A 15,845-nucleotide genomic window follows, 5' to 3' on the forward strand; every position below is an offset into this window, starting at 1 on the left:
ACTTTAACCTTCATCTCCCCCAACCTTCTGCCTCGCTCTTCCCCCTCCTCAAATAACACCTCACTGTGCCTCACCCAATCTCCATCAAACCTTTTGTCCGCCCCATTCTTCCCTTTCTCCAAGCTATTCTGAAATCTCTGAAATCTCTGACACACCTTAAACAGCTCTCCCTACCTCTTCCACATCTTACCCTACCCCTCCCCCCCCCTGTTCTGTATCCGATGCTCCCCCTTCCTCTTCATTAACGGTATGGACCTCAAACATCCGGGGCCTTCGCTCAAACTTGACTGATCTCTCCATACAGGTTGCTTCTGACAAACCAGATGTGATCTGCTTAACAGAAACTTTCCTCCTTCAAGATGTCTCTGATGCCTTGGTATCTCTCCCAGGTTACTCCCTCCTCCGGTATGATAGACCTGAGCCTCGTCCTGGAGGTGGGGTTGCTATCTTCATAAAAAATTCTCTTCCTCACTCGCCCTCCACTGCCCTCTCTCCACCTCACCCCCAGGAATACCTTTGGCTACGGCTTCCCCTTCGCTCCCACCTTTTGTTCATATGTGTGTTGTACCATCCACCAAACAGTGATGACTCCATCTACATCTCGCTGTCTGATAATATGGATCAACTTCTATCGACCCATCCCAACTCTCTCTTCCTCATATGTGGTGATTTCAATTGTCACCATGCCAGTTGGCTTGATGTGGGTACCTCTCTCACCAGCCATGGCTCTTCAGCAAAGGACTTCTGCGACTCACTGGGACTGACACAATGTCAATTTCCCGACCCGGATCTCAGTCAAAGGAGCATCTTCTCTTCTAGACTTGGTTATGACTAACTTCCCTGAAAATGTCTGCTGCTCTTCTTCTGCTCCAATCGGCTCATCTGATCATGTGCTTGTCAAAGTGGACATCTCTCTGACCATTCTCAGAGAGCCTCCTCAGCGTCGACGAGTCTGGCATTTCACTCAGGCCAACTGGCACGGTCTTCAAGCAGCCAACAATCATCTGGACTGGTCTCCCATCTCTACCGCCTCTGACATCAACTCATCCTGAGAATTCTTTCAAAGTAAATTGCTCTCTCTCATGCACAGATTTATCCCATCTCGTCTTCAGTTGTCATACCCTTCCTCCCGTCCATGGTACACGGAATCTTGTGGTGAGGCTGTTGCCCTGAAACAACTTGCTTTCGTCTCCTGGAAAGCAAATCCAACGGAAGGAAATCTCATTTCCTTTCACAAAGCCTGAAACAAGTGTGTGTCCACCCTCAGGAGAGCCAGGAAACAATATCTCACCGTTCTCAAGACCGAACTCTCTTATCTGTCTCCCTCTTCCAAATCCTGGTGGCGTCGGGTCAAATCTGTTTCTGGTGTTTGTTCCCCCTCCATCCCCTCCCTCACCTCAAACGGCTTAACGGCTGACTCCGCACGTGAAAAAGCTGAATGCCTCAACTCTGTGTTTGCCTCTAAATCTTGTGTCCCAAACCCATCCCTCTCTGTACCCACCGTACCCAGTCGTACCCAGCTGCTCCTGGACTCTGTGTCCTTTCCTCCTGACAAGGTGGAAAAGTTTCTGTCAACCCTCGACTCTGATTCTGCAACTGGTCCTGACGGCATCAGCCCACGGGTCCTAAAATCATGTTCTTCCGCTCTTTCACTCCCTCTTTCTGTTCTCTTCACCCTCTCTTTTGCTCAAGGTCATCTGCCATCTGCTTGGAAATCAGCCAACATCACCGCTTTGCACAAAAAAGGTGCAAAAACAGATCCTAGCAATGACAGACCAATCAGCCTTCTCCCAATTATCAGCAAAGTCATGGAATCCATCATTGCTTCAGATATGAAATCTTTCCTCTTCTCCAATGGCGTGATCTCTGATCATCAATTTGGTTTCAGACCTGGTCACTCTACTCTGGACATGCTGCTTCTGCTTTCTCAACAATGGATGGAGGTCCTCAATGCCAAACAGGAAATTAGAGCTGTCTCCCTTGACATTTCACGTGCCGTCGATACGGTCTGGCACCCAGCTCTGCTCACCAAACTCTCCTCCTTTGGTATCCATGGAAATCTCCACGCATGGCTGGCGGACTTCCTCTCTGGTCGTAGTCAACGTGTGGCCCTGAATGGGTTTCTCTGATCTCCTCTTCCTGTTCAGGCTGGAGTTCCCCGAGGTCGTGTTCTGGGCCTGTGCTTTTTCTGGTCTTCATCAATGATCTCTCTGACTCTCTTGAAAATCCTCTCTGTCTCTTTGCTGACGACTCTACTCTCTGTCGCTCCATTCCTCATCCCTCAGATCGGCAGTCTGCAGCCTCCTCACTCTCTGCAGACCTGGACAAAATCACAGACTGGGCAAACAAATGGAACATGTCTTTCAATCCTGATAAATCTCACACTCTTACGATGTCTCTCCAAAAAGACCGACTGGACAACCCTCCCATCCACTTTCTGAATAATCCTCTCCAAGAAGTTCTGTCACTCAAGCTTTTGGGTCTCACTATTTGCCATGATCTTTCCTGGGAAAACCACATTTCAAATCTGGCCTCCAAAGTCAGTCGCCGACTGGGCATCCTCCGTCGTGCGAAGTCCTTCCTTGGCACACCTGAGCTCCTCACCACATACAAGGCTTTCATCCGCAGCTCTATGGAATACTGCTCTCCCCTCTGGTCTGGTGCTCCTGCCTCACACCAAGCTCGTCTTCACGCTGTTGAAACCAAAGCGTTCAGAATCATTGGAATCTCCCGCGATGAAGCTAACTCCAAGGGCCTTTCACTCACTCACCGCAGGCAGGTTGGTGGTCTTTCCGTCTTCTACCGACTCCTCTCTGGCCTTGCCCCCCCCCCCCAGCTCTCTCTGGGCTCTGTCCCCCAAATATTCCTACAGATCGCACAAGATCTGCCTGCAACCCTCTTATGGTTAAACTGCCAAAATCAAGACTTTCTGCTCACCTTCACTCCTTCATTGCTCTTTTCTCCCGCCTCTGGAACAAACTCCCGCTCCTCTCTTCAATCCCACTCCACCCTCCAGGTCTTTAAAACAGCTGTTCCCCACCATCTCTTATCCTCCCCCATCCAAAACCTTGATCTTTTCTACCCCCGCTAATTTCGGTCCCCTTGTGCTTTACCTCTCTCCCCCCCCCCCCCTTCCCACGCCTCCTCCCCCCAAGCCCTCTCCCTCCCACACTTCTCCCTGCTCTCAAATGTTGTGGTTGTGTGCTTCCCCTTCTCTCCCCATCTCGTCTTCCGCTCCCTCTTTTTGTATATTTTGTTTGTCTGGTTGATTTGTTTGTGAAATAAATGTTAGCTTTTTCACGAGCCTCGATTCAGTATCCAAAAAAAAAAAAAAAAAAAAAAAAAGAGAAAGAAAATAAATAAATGATTAATAATGAAAATAAATAAATAATAACCATTAAAAAAATTTAAATTATTAATCAATTCGGTCACAGAACACGTAAACCACCACAATTTCATCAGAATCTGTAACTGTAAAAAAAAAAAAAAAAATAGTAATTAATCGAATAATTAAATAATTAATCGATTAATTGATTAATTGATTAATCAATAAATCAAAAATATCCTTGATAGCCACATCACTTGGTCACTCATCTCCAAATATTAGCTTCCGAGCTCAAAAGGTGCCTGAGATATTGGCTAAATGAGAAAGAAAATAAATAAATGATTAATAATGAAAATAAATAAATAATAATCATTAAAAAATTAAATTATTAATCACTTCGGTCATAGAACACACAAATCACCACCATTTGCCTTGGAGGCAACTTGCATGCTGTATTTTGTGCCTTGGAGGCAACTTGCATGCTGTATTTTGTGCCTTGGAGGCAACTTGCATGCTGTATTTTGTGCCTTGGAGGCAACTTGCATGCTGTATTTTGTGCCTTGGAGGCAACTTGCATGCTGTATTTTGTGCCTTGGAGGCAACTTGCATGCTGTATTTTGTGCCTTGGAGGCAACTTGCATGCTGTATTTTGTGCCTTGGAGGCAACTTGCATGCTGTATTTTGTGCCTTGGAGGCAACTTGCATGCTGTATTTTGTGCCTTGGAGGCAACTTGCATGCTGTATTTTGTGCCTTGGAGGCAACTTGCATGCTGTATTTTGTGCCTTGGAGGCAACTCTCTACTCCCCCTCTCTCTCCCCTTCTACCTCCTCTCTCTGTCCCTCTACCCCCTCTCTCTCTTTCTCTCCTCCTCTTCCCCCCTCCCTCCCTCTCCCCCTGTACCCCCCCCCCCCTCTCTCTCTCTCTCCCTCTACCCCTCTCTCTCTCTACCCCCCTCTCTCTCTCCCTCTCTACCGCCACCTGTTTCTCTCTCTTCCTCTATACCCCCTCCACCCTCTCTCCACCCTTCCCCCTCTCTCTCTCCCTCTACCCCCCCCCCCTCCCCCCCTCCTCTCTCTCTCTCCCTCTACACCCCTCTCTCTCTCTCTCTCTCTACCCCCCTCTCTCTCTCTCTTTCTCTCCCCCTCTGCCCCCTCCCTCCTTCTCCCCCCCCTCTCCCCCGTTCTTTCTCTTTCTCTTTCTCTCTCTCTCTCTGGTCGCCGACACGCATGGTTTGAGAAACTACACAGGCATCTCCTCATTACTATTTTGTGCGATACCCACCTGGCATGACGACACCATTGTGGTGCGCCGAGACCAAATGGTACCTGCTCAAGTCCCAACCTTCCCCTTTGTTTCCAGTTTTTGTATTTTTTGTATACATGACCGAGACTGGTGGAGGAGCGAGATCAGAATGGAAAGGGGGAAACACCAATGGCACAGTATAAGTGAGAGTGAGATCGATGAGAGGGAGAGAAGGACATATATGGGTGAACAAGCTGAATGAAACACAAGAAGAGGAAGAGGAAAGTGGAGATGAAACAGAAAAGGAACCAATCAATGAAAAACTAACAAACGAAAAGAGGTGTGGGAGAGAGGGAAGTCATAATCTGTAGAAAGGGAGTATTTGGGAATGGGGTTATTGCAGGTAAAAGGGATCATGAGTATGGATGGGATGACTTGAGGTCAGGTGCACAGCTGTGTTGAAGCCCTGGTTGGAAGAAGGGGACAGGTGAGAGAAAAGAAAAATTTGGTTCCACAGGTGAGAGAAAAGAGGAACAAATGAGTGGAGGTGAGCAGTGAGCCTGGATTTTGGGAGTTCAACAAGAGGAGGGATACTGGCAGACATTGTGGAAACTGCTGAAACCTGGGATCGGGACAGAACCAAGAGAGGGCAGAGGGTGCGAGTCCAACAAGGAGGTCCAACAATTGGGGTATTCCGGCACCATTCACTGTGTTTCGTTCCATTTGTGTGTGTTTGCTCCGTTCTGCCCTATGTGTCTGTCGACCACCAGATGTGTTACATTTATTTATGGTGTCTTTCCTTATCCCCAGAATTCATTTTTACCTCCACCTCCAAAGGTGGATGGAGGTTATGTTTTCACCCCTGTCTGTTTGTTTGTGAACAAAATATCCCAAAAAGTTGTGGACGGATTCGGACGAAATTAGGCAGAGAGGTAGCGTATGTGACGGGGACGAAATGATTAGATCTTGGTGAAGATTCGGATTCGGATCCGGCTACTAGAATTTATTAAGTGATTCTTCACTATTGGGAGATTGGGCCAAAATCGATACAAAGCAGGATATCTCAAAAAGTTATGGACGGATGATTTTGATGAAATGTGATTCTGTATTGTGATTTTCTGGTCTAGTCTGGGATACAAAACGTAAACTGTTCACCTGGCGGAGGTATGCTCTCTACTGAGTGACGTACTAGGAAGTAATGTTTTCCCGCCTTCTGCCTTCCCGCACAAGCAACCATCAGTCTCGGTTTTATTTGAAATGATCCTTGGGGGATTGTAAATGGTTAATTGAACACATTATAAACTGACAATCAGTTGAATGCGATGTGAATTCGGAGATCGTTTGATCATTTGTGGAGGTCTTAGGCCTCCGGCTCAGAGGGTCTGCATTAGCCAGGCCTCTCTCGCTCAATTATTGAAATAGGGGTTACCTTATCAGGTCGGCAAAATGACGCATGACGTATCCAATCCTCGATGATTTTTCTTCTAATCATTTTCATCCTCTCATTCCTTAACTGCGCAATCAGGGAGTGGACAAAAAATGGAAACACCAGTGTAAAGTGACTGAATCGGGCGTCCGGCCACCACATGAGACCAGAACGGCCTGTATGCACCGTGGCATGGAGTCCACCAGCGTCTGGAATTCTGCAAGAGGGATGCAGTACCACTCTTATACAAGATAGTCAATCACCTTGCACCTGTTTGATGGAGGTGGAAAATGCTGTCTCAGGCGTCATTCCAGGATATCCCATAAATGCTCAATTGGGTTCAGATCTGGTGACGGAGAAGGGCATGATGTATGGATAACATCGGTGTCATGTTCATCAAACCATTGGGCGCGACCATGTGCGTGCTCTGTTGATGGGGGCATTGTCATCCTGGAAGACCCCTCTCCCGGCAGGAAAGAAATGCTGCACCATGGGGTGAAGATGATCACTCGGCACCATTAAGTAGCGATTGGAAATGACCTTGCCTTCTAAGGGAATGACTGCACCCAAACCATGCCAGCAAAATGTGCCCACAACATTGCAGAACCACCTGGACCCTTCACTGTTGGAACCAAGCACTCGGTGTTGTAGAGTGCTTTCGGTTGGCGCCACACGTCCACTCGGCCGTTTGTCGAGAACTTGGTGAAGGATGATTCATCTGGCATTGGCATAGTTCTCCTCGGCTCTGTCGTCTATTACCTGTGCTCTTTGCACAATTGGACTCTCAAAGGTGCATTGCCAGGTGTCATGACTGGTTTGTGCACTGCAAGCAGACAATGGTATCTCACTCTGTGGAGTTCTCGAAACACCTGAGCTCCTCACCACGTACAAAGCTTTCAATCGCAGCTCAATGGAATACTGCTCTCCCCTCTGGGCCGGTGCTCCTGCCTCACACCTAGCTCGGCTTCACGCTGTTGAAGCCAAAGCTTTCAGGATCATTGGAATCTCCCACGATGAAGCTAACTTCGAGGGCCTTTCACTTACTCACTGCAGGCAGGTTGGTGGTCTTTCTGTCTTCTACCGACTCCTCTCTGGCCTTGCTCCCCCAGCTCTCTCTGTGCTCTGTCCCCCAAATATTCCTGCAGGACGCACAAGATCTGCCAGCAACCCTCTGATGGTTAAACTGCCAAAATCAAGACTCTCTGCTCACCTTCATTCCTCTTTTCTCCCGCCTGTGGAACAAACTCCCTCTCACACTCTCTTCAATCCCTCTCCTCCCTCCAGGTCTTCAAAACAGCTGTTCACCACCATCTCTTATCTTCCTCCATCCAAAACCTTGATCTTTTCTACCGCCGCTAATTTCATCCCAGATCCACTTTTTTGAAATACCAACTTCTTTCCTGGAAGTCCTTGCAGTGTCCTTGTGTTTTTTTTACCTTCCCCACCCCTTCCCCTTTCCCACGCTTCCTTCTCCAAAACCCTCTCCCTCCAACAGATCTCCCGATGTTCCTGTTCTCTACTGTTGTAATTATGTGCTGCCCTCTCTCTCTCTCTCCATCTTGTCTCTCACTCCCTTTATCATCTGTTTTATGTGTCCATTTGTCTTTTTGTGATCAATGTTAGCTCTTACACGAGCCTCGATCTTGTATACAAATAAAAAACAACCGTCTTTCATGAACCTGGCTGCCCGTGCCCCAGGTTGAGATTCAGTCACTTGATCTGGAGTTTCTCGCCTGCTTTGTCTTGCGCTTCAAATTAATGGACATATATCGTGATCCTGGAGTATGCGCTTCCGCCGTCCACTGTTGAATTTTGCTGATAATGTCTTTCCCTCGAAGTTCCATCACCTTTGCTCGTGAAGCATCAGCAAGTTGAGCTGTCTTTGTTGCTGGACCTCCTGCCAAATGCGCTCCAGCAATCACCCCTCTTTCAAAGTCTCTGAGGTTTCAATCAACTACATCTTTTTTATTGTAAAAAAGATTTTAAAAACATTAAAACGTCAAAGCCAAAATCCAAAACAAATAAATGCCAATCAAAGTAAACAAAAATCGGGCCATGAATCAATTGCATCGAACAAATAAAAAACACCCCCGAAAGGTAACCCCTTCCCATGTTTAGCCCCTTTGCTTCTGCCACCCCCAAGATTGGGGGGGCATGATTGAGAGGAGGGCCTCCTCGCGAGGAGCGAGTGGGACCGGGAGTAGACAGGGGAGAAGGGGTCTTGTCAGGAGTATATGTCCACCTCCGAATTTCTTCCCTCATTGTCATACTAGAGGCTGTGCAGCACTTCGTCGCCTCCTTAATGCTCTTCCACTTTATAGCCATTCACCTTTTTATAAACGAGCTTGGGGCCTTGGTTCAGGGGGGCGTTCTCTTTACCCTGCCCCCTCCGGTGTTTCATCATGGTCCATTGGTCCACCCACTTGAGTCATGGTCAGTGTCCTCATAGGCAGAGGAGGGGCCGTTACCATCGTCCCCTCCTCAACGGGCCCAGCAGCCAATGCAACCACATCAACTGCTCGCACCATTCCCCTCCTCCTTCTTCTTTTTCTCTCTGTGAAGGGGGGAAAACAATGGCAGCACCGAACACACTCTGGCCCAACGCTGCTTAGGGTGAGGGGACCTCAGGCAACACTCTGCTCTCCTCCATCCTTTCATTCTCCTTTACAGGGGGCAGGGGGGAGGAAACAGGCAACCCAGCCACAGCAGCATTACTTATCCCAGGGGCAACGCCATCTTGCTCTCATAGCTCTGCGGACAGGAGGAGGTGTACCCCATCACACCATAGGTTACACCGCACCTGAAAGGTACAGTGTTCCCTCAAATGTTTCAACTGGCCACACTGCCAGCAAACAGTTCGTCACATGCAGACACAAAGTGGTTTCGCACCTGCACCATAATTTCCGGTGACCCACGTAATAAACCTGCCCACGGTCCATCCCAATTATGGACGTGATTACACGTGCCATCATCCATGACACGGAAGTCGACACGATACTGCCGACCTCCGGTCCATCTACCCGTCTAGTAGGAAGACTAGGTCCCCCTGCACCCCCCGGAGATATACTTCTAATCAGTGTTTCTAGATTGGAAAAAATGTGTAGAAAATGACTAGCTATGGCCCCAAGCTGAAAAAATGTCCCACATACCATTTTTATGCAAATTACTGCTGCCATTATCAAAAAAACGATTTTTGACATATCTCAGCCAATATTGCAGATAATTGAAAAATGAAGGTGTCTAGACCCATGTTTTGAAGGGCATAGATCATGATAGAACTATTCATAACATGATTACATGTGTCTATGGTATACTAGTATGCTAATTAGTGCTTTATTTACAAAATAATCACAGTTTTACGAAATAATAGACTCATATTAAGGTCCGTCTACACAGACGTTAACACAAAGTTTTATTTTTCTAAATATTACAACTGTCAAAATAGTCCTAGCACTCAATGTGACCACTCTTCTCTTGCTTGTTTTAGATAAACATCATTAGCATTAGTGATTCTACACTGAGTCAGTCATCATCATTTTCATCGAAATCGTCAGAGTCAAACTCTTCTTCTCCTTCCTCTTCCTCCTCCTCTTCGTGCTCTCCTGTGTTCAGAAGATCCACCAGTGAGGTTGGTAGGATGGGACCACTGGACCACATTGGTTTCAACAGTCCTTCATCAGTCCTTATCCATCCTTGCTCCTCATAAGGTTTTGGCTTTTCGATGATAGGTTGATCGGCTCTTTTGTACAATGCTACGCGGTGGTTCACACGCTGGATGTGCGGCTTCAGGGCAGACTGGCATGGAGGAAGGCGAGCCAGATCAACCTTGGACTTGGATGTGAGGGTCTTGTCCTCTCCCACCATTTTTCGTAGCAGCTTGGCACGGACAATGTCCACTGATGACTCGCGACTCTGGCCGTACATCACACAGGTGAATTTTTCTAACTGCCTCTCCACCTCAGGGTTGGCATCCCAGTTGTCACCCAGTTCACCGAATGCCCTGTGAAACCTGGGATTCTTCTCCAGCTTTTTCAAGGGCCCGACTTTTCCCTTCCCTTTGAAGGCACTGGTGCAGTCTTCTCCGCTGAACACATAGTACCCCAGGAGAGTGGCACAGTAGTCCTCTCCCAGGGATTCTGCCAGCTCAGAGACGTTGACAAGTTGGCGATGCTTCCCTGACCCTGTATCCAGGTACACCGTCAGCTTGATGTTGTGGGCATGGTGGAGCAGGATCAGGAGGATGTCTGTGTCCGGTGTTCTGACTACAGCGTTCTTGTATCCGATGGTAGCAGCATGATGGAGGTACAGAACCACCCTGGTATCAGTCTCTTCCTGGTTGCTGTAGATCGTGGGGAGTTCACGTACCTCGACCTGAAACACAAAAAGGCACCGCATTTCAATCACCAGTCACTGCCAGTTTCAGATCTAGACAAACATCACAGGTAATCACCTTTTTTTCAGGAAAAATTACAAATTGAATCGCCATTCACGAAGGGCTTTCAATTTTACCTTGCCATTCGTTGAGGCAAGTTGGTGGGCCTTCCCCTCCACGATCAGCACAGCCATCTCTGTTCTCTCCAGCCTGGTAGCTGCCTCTTGTCCACTCCACACTTTCAGAAGAAGCTGGCACATCTGCTTTTTGTTGTCGTCATTTGCAAGGAACATTTTGAAGTCATATGGCTTCCTGGTTGCTGGTCCAGCCAGAATGATCTTCTCTGAGCTGCCCCGCCTCAGCCTTTCCTGCGCTTTGATTGACTCAGGATGGTAACTGTCAGTGGAGAACAGAAAGTGCTGCTTGGCCACCATCTGATCAAGCACCTGCAAGCATATCTCACCACATGTTGGGGGAAGGTTGGCAAGGGTATGCAGCAGCGCCATTCCATCCTGGATGAACAGGGCATCCTTGGGGTATTGCAGATCTTGTGGTGTGGTGTCCTCTAAAAGGTAGTGCAGAATGGAGGCTTTGTTGGTTTTGCAGAAGAACCCATCTGGTGTCCCAAGGCTAGGAGGCACTGGCATCAGGCAGTACTTCATGAGTTCTCCCAGGTCTAATGGCTCATCTTGACTCTGAGACTTGACAAGGAGCAGGAATGCAAGGTTGCTTTGCTCCTGATACTGGATGACCTGGAATGATAAATGGTGATTGGTTGATATGTACTACAGGAAGGACTACAGGTGAAAATTATTCATGTGCTATAAATTGGCATATTTACAATCTTTACATTGTTCATTGATGTGCACTGTCTTTAATAAACAAATTTGGAGTTCAATCTTGTATCTCAATATAGCATGTACAGGACGCCATTTAAAAATACAACATAAAATACAAAAGCACTTGGGTATTGGATTACATCCTTACCTTGCCCTGTGAGGATGTTAGTGTGATCTTCTTGTTACTAGCCTCCATGGTCTTGAGTTTCTTTCTCTTGATTGGGTTGAAGAAGCTCTCAGGTTCTCCGCTTTCCAGGCGCCTGATGAAGTCAGCTTTCGCAGCTTTCCCCACAGCTTCTGCTTGTAACACATCCATCTCAACATCCATGGGGACGGGAGCACCAGAGGCCAGGCAGTAGAGTTTGTCCTTATCAATGATGGTGAACGGATTGGTGAAGTTCTTGATAGTAGTTAGGGTTCGCTGAACGGCCTCCTCGCCTTTTCTGATCTCTGCCTTCTCTAGTTCACGATGTCTCCCTGCTCTTGGGCAGTCTGGGTCATCGATGAGATCCACCATCTCAAGGGTCTTTTCATAGAACTGTGCCCGTGCTGTGGTTGTTCGGCACCATCTCTGGTATGCCCCAAACTGACTGTACAGGCCAGCAAAGCCACCTGAAAAGTGAACATATTTTAATTGCATAACCCAATCATTAAAAGGGAAATGTTTTGTAAGAGCAGTTTACATCATATAAAGCTGGTTTCTACAGTTTCAAATGTATAATGTACTGAAAGAAAATGATGTACCTGATGATTTAGCAAAGCGCATGAACGTTTCTTCCATTGTCTTGTCGACAGCACTGAGTGCCCCTGGTATCATCGAGCGAGCCACTGCGATTGCACCCATAGTAAGCAGGTCCTTGGCCCCTGGGTGCGTGCTTTCCAGATTTGTCAGGTGGACTTCCAGCCAAGTCAGATATCTGTAAAGTACAGAGAGGGAAATACTGTAGACATTTATTGGAATAGCTCCTCTCATAATACATGAACCCAAGTATCAATTAAAATCTACTCAGTGATGGTTATACATTTTACCATGTATGCTACACAAACCTGGAGTAGTTGTGTCCGTCAAAGGCGAAGAAGATATCTGCCATCTCTCCGTTACACTTGTGAAACAGCTGGAGGTTGTTGGTCTTCACAGAGTGGAGGAGCATGAAGACAAGATGGCAGTGGGTAATGAACGACATCCAGAAGGCAGCTGTCTTCCCCAGGTGGCCCTTGCGCACCTTTTCCTCAAAGGCATGGTACTTTTTGATGAGGAGTAGAGTTGAGGGGTCTTTGAGGGCTTCATCGAGGTGCTCTCGGTTGCAAGACTGGGTCATTCTGAGAAGCACAGCAGGGTCAGAGATCATGATGTTCTCCTCCTCAGTGAATCTCTCCATCAACAGCCTCTCCATTGCCTCACACACTGTTTTGAGGCAAAAGAGGGACTTTGCGTAGGCCTTTCCACTGAGAACACCTTTGAGAGATCCACTTGTTACTAGTTGTGCCTCAAAGAGAATCTCTGCATATCCAGAACCACGCATCTTGTGTCCAGTGAGCATCCCGATGTAGTTCATGGATGTGTGGAAGGGTCCAATCGTTTGTACAAAATCGTAGCATTGTACAAAAGAGCCGATCAACCTATCATCGAAAAGCCAAAACCTTATGAGGAGCAAGGATGGATAAGGACTGATGAAGGACTGTTGAAACCAATGTGGTCCAGTGGTCCCATCCTACCAACCTCACTGGTGGATCTTCTGAACACAGGAGAGCACGAAGAGGAGGAGGAAGAGGAAGGAGAAGAAGAGTTTGACTCTGACGATTTCGATGAAAATGATGATGACTGACTCAGTGTAGAATCACTAATGCTAATGATGTTTATCTAAAACAAGCAAGAGAAGAGTGGTCACATTGAGTGCTAGGACTATTTTGACAGTTGTAATATTTAGAAAAATAAAACTTTGTGTTAACGTCTGTGTAGACGGACCTTAATATGAGTCTATTATTTCGTAAAACTGTGATTATTTTGTAAATAAAGCACTAATTAGCATACTAGTATACCATAGACACATGTAATCATGTTATGAATAGTTCTATCATGATCTATGCCCTTCAAAACATGGGTCTAGACACCTTCATTTTTCAATTATCTGCAATATTGGCTGAGATATGTCAAAAATCGTTTTTTTGATAATGGCAGCAGTAATTTGCATAAAAATGGTATGTGGGACATTTTTTCAGCTTGGGGCCATAGCTAGTCATTTTCTACACATTTTTTCCAATCTAGAAACACTGATTAGAAGTATATCTCCGGGGGGTGCAGGGGGACCTAGTCTTCCTACTAGACTAAAGCCATTTTGGATAAACCATTGTGGGGTCTTCACTTCAACATCACGTGACGACCAGTGCTGAACATCATAATCCGAAACGGTCTCATTGTGGAGGTAGACCTTCACAACCCTCTCATTGTCAGAGGGCCTCGACCGCCCAGTCAGTCAGAGACCCAGCTGACCGGGAGACGGTCCACCACACCCAAAACTTGGCAAGTCCCCCAGAGGCGTGGAAGGACACATCAAATCCACCAGGTAAGGAGATGAGGGAGTAAAAATCCTCAGCCTTAAACTCCAATGCGCCCAACAACACCATCCGTCCAAATACCTCACTTGGCGGAACGGGTCCCTCCTTCACGAACTCGTTATGGTACCTGCTCGCCATGCCGGAGTCCTGGAGAGGGGCGGGGACAACACTAGGAATGAGGTGGAGAAGGGTGGGAGCTGGGAGGTACGGGGTAACCTACCTGCCTGGAGGGCGAGTCCCCCCAGTCCCAGACAGGGGAAGACCAGGAAAAAGCAGGAAGGGGGAGACGAATAAACACACAGAACTAACAGGCCAAAAAGTATAAGATGAACACTTTATTTGTATATGAAGTTGAGGCTCGTGTAAGAGTTAACACATGGAATAGATAATACGGGGGGGGGGGGGGAAGAGAGGGAAGCACAACAACAGCAGAGAACAGGATCATCAGGAGATCTGTCAAAGGGAGAGGGCTGGGGAGAACTGGAATCACACAGTAAACACAGCAAAATAAAGAGCAGAAACTCAACAAAACTACCGGGAGTTCTTATCTTTGAGGAATTCAGCAGAGGCCAAAAACGGCCATCCAGCTCAAGGAACCGGAACCGGAAGTCCTCAAACATAGACGAAATGGGGAAATAAAAAGCACGGAGGACGAAGACAACAGGATGCCAAGGTCCTCACCGTAAGCACTGAGCACCCCCGCCTCCTCCTCCCCCGTATCCCCTCTTCCTCACCCCGCCCCCACCTCCTCCTCCCTTGTTCTGCTTATAAAAAGGATTTTTTTTAACAACAAACCTGGCATAATTCACCAAAAGAGCAGCTCTTGCTGTTCCACACCAACGATTAATGAACACATTAATGAGTCTGTTATACAAGTTTAAATGTTAAGTGTTATGTGCAAGATGGAAAGGTCACGAGAGCCCATGCAGGTACACAAACAGCATTTCCTCATTTGGAGCACACACCTTTCCACTCAAACTGCCAAACTACAAGCTTCCTGGTTTGGCCTCGGAACAAACAACTGAGTAATTAACATGAGCTACGGTCAGGGTGTGTGTCCTCTCGGCTGTGGATGACATCATCACCCTCTTCAGAATGACGTGTCTCATCAACAGACAACAGGGGATCAGATATGTTGATTCACATTCTTGCGCTGTGAGGCTGCTCTGCTTAGGCCTCACGTTGCCACCTGTTTTAGTTCATGCAGGTCCCACAGCTACCTACACTATAGACTATAGACGGTGTGTGGAGTAGGCCAGAGGATGGGGAAGTGAAGGAGGGAAAGGAGGAGGGGAGGGACGTCGGTGAGAGGGTGGGGGAGGGAGGACGGCGAGAGGGTGGGGGAGGGAGGACGGCGAGAGGGTGGGGGAGGGAGGACGGCGAGAGGATGGGGGAGGGAGGACGACGAGAGGGTGGGGGAGGGAGGACGGCGAGAGGGTGGGGGAGGGAGGACGGCGAGAGGGTGGGGGAGGGAGGACGACGAGAGGGTGGGGGAGGGAGGACGACGAGAGGGTGGGGGAGGGAGGACGACGAGAGGGTGGGGGAGGGAGGACGACGAGAGGATGGGGGAGGGAGGACGACGAGAGGATGGGGGAGGGAGGACGGCGAGAGGGTGGGGGAGGGAGGACGACGAGAGGGTGGGCGAGGGAGGGCGGCGAGAGGGTGGGGGAGGGAGAGCGGTGAGAGAGCTTGGAAATAGTCCCAGGACAATCTGAGCTGTGTAAGTAAAATGACATCCTCCAACAATGTCCCTTCGTCTCATAAGTTACAGAAGAAACAAAGACTCCCACGATTGTGTTCGGGTGTGAGTGAAAGCGGAGGCCTCCTGCACTACAGTTTGTACAACATTATCAAACTACATTCGTACTCATTGTATAATGATCATTGATCACCAAAAACCCATGTGCTATGTTCGGAAATGTGTTGTCTTGCGCTAACAGACACCGAGTGTGTCTGTCCGTCGTTGGTCGTTATCTCCATATGCGGGTTTCAGAAGGTGGAACTGAGCCCTCCCAGGTCTCAGAGTATCCACCTCTGTGTGTCTGTGTTTGTTTGTTTATTTGTCTGTGTGTGTGTGTATGTGT

At 47.9% G+C, this 15,845-nt stretch overlaps 1 protein-coding gene across 1 annotated transcript; it reads right to left on the reverse strand.

The window, feature by feature from the left end:
- Positions 1 to 9,375: 9,375 nt before the first annotated feature.
- Positions 9,376 to 12,706, reverse strand: LOC144893933 (uncharacterized). Its single transcript, XM_078785160.1, has 5 exons — positions 12,253 to 12,706; positions 11,950 to 12,122; positions 11,354 to 11,817; positions 10,504 to 11,118; positions 9,376 to 10,365 (listed from the first exon to the last, which is right to left on the reverse strand). The coding sequence occupies exons 1-5, from the start codon at positions 12,597 to 12,599 to the stop codon at positions 9,517 to 9,519; spliced, it is 2,448 nt and encodes an 815-aa protein (XP_078641286.1). The 5' UTR covers positions 12,600 to 12,706; the 3' UTR covers positions 9,376 to 9,516.
- Positions 12,707 to 15,845: the final 3,139 nt, after the last annotated feature.

Source organism: Myxine glutinosa, chromosome 10, assembly GCF_964187855.1.
Source record: "Myxine glutinosa chromosome 10, kmMyxGlut1.1, whole genome shotgun sequence".
NCBI classification, from domain to species: domain Eukaryota; kingdom Metazoa; phylum Chordata; class Myxini; order Myxiniformes; family Myxinidae; genus Myxine; species Myxine glutinosa.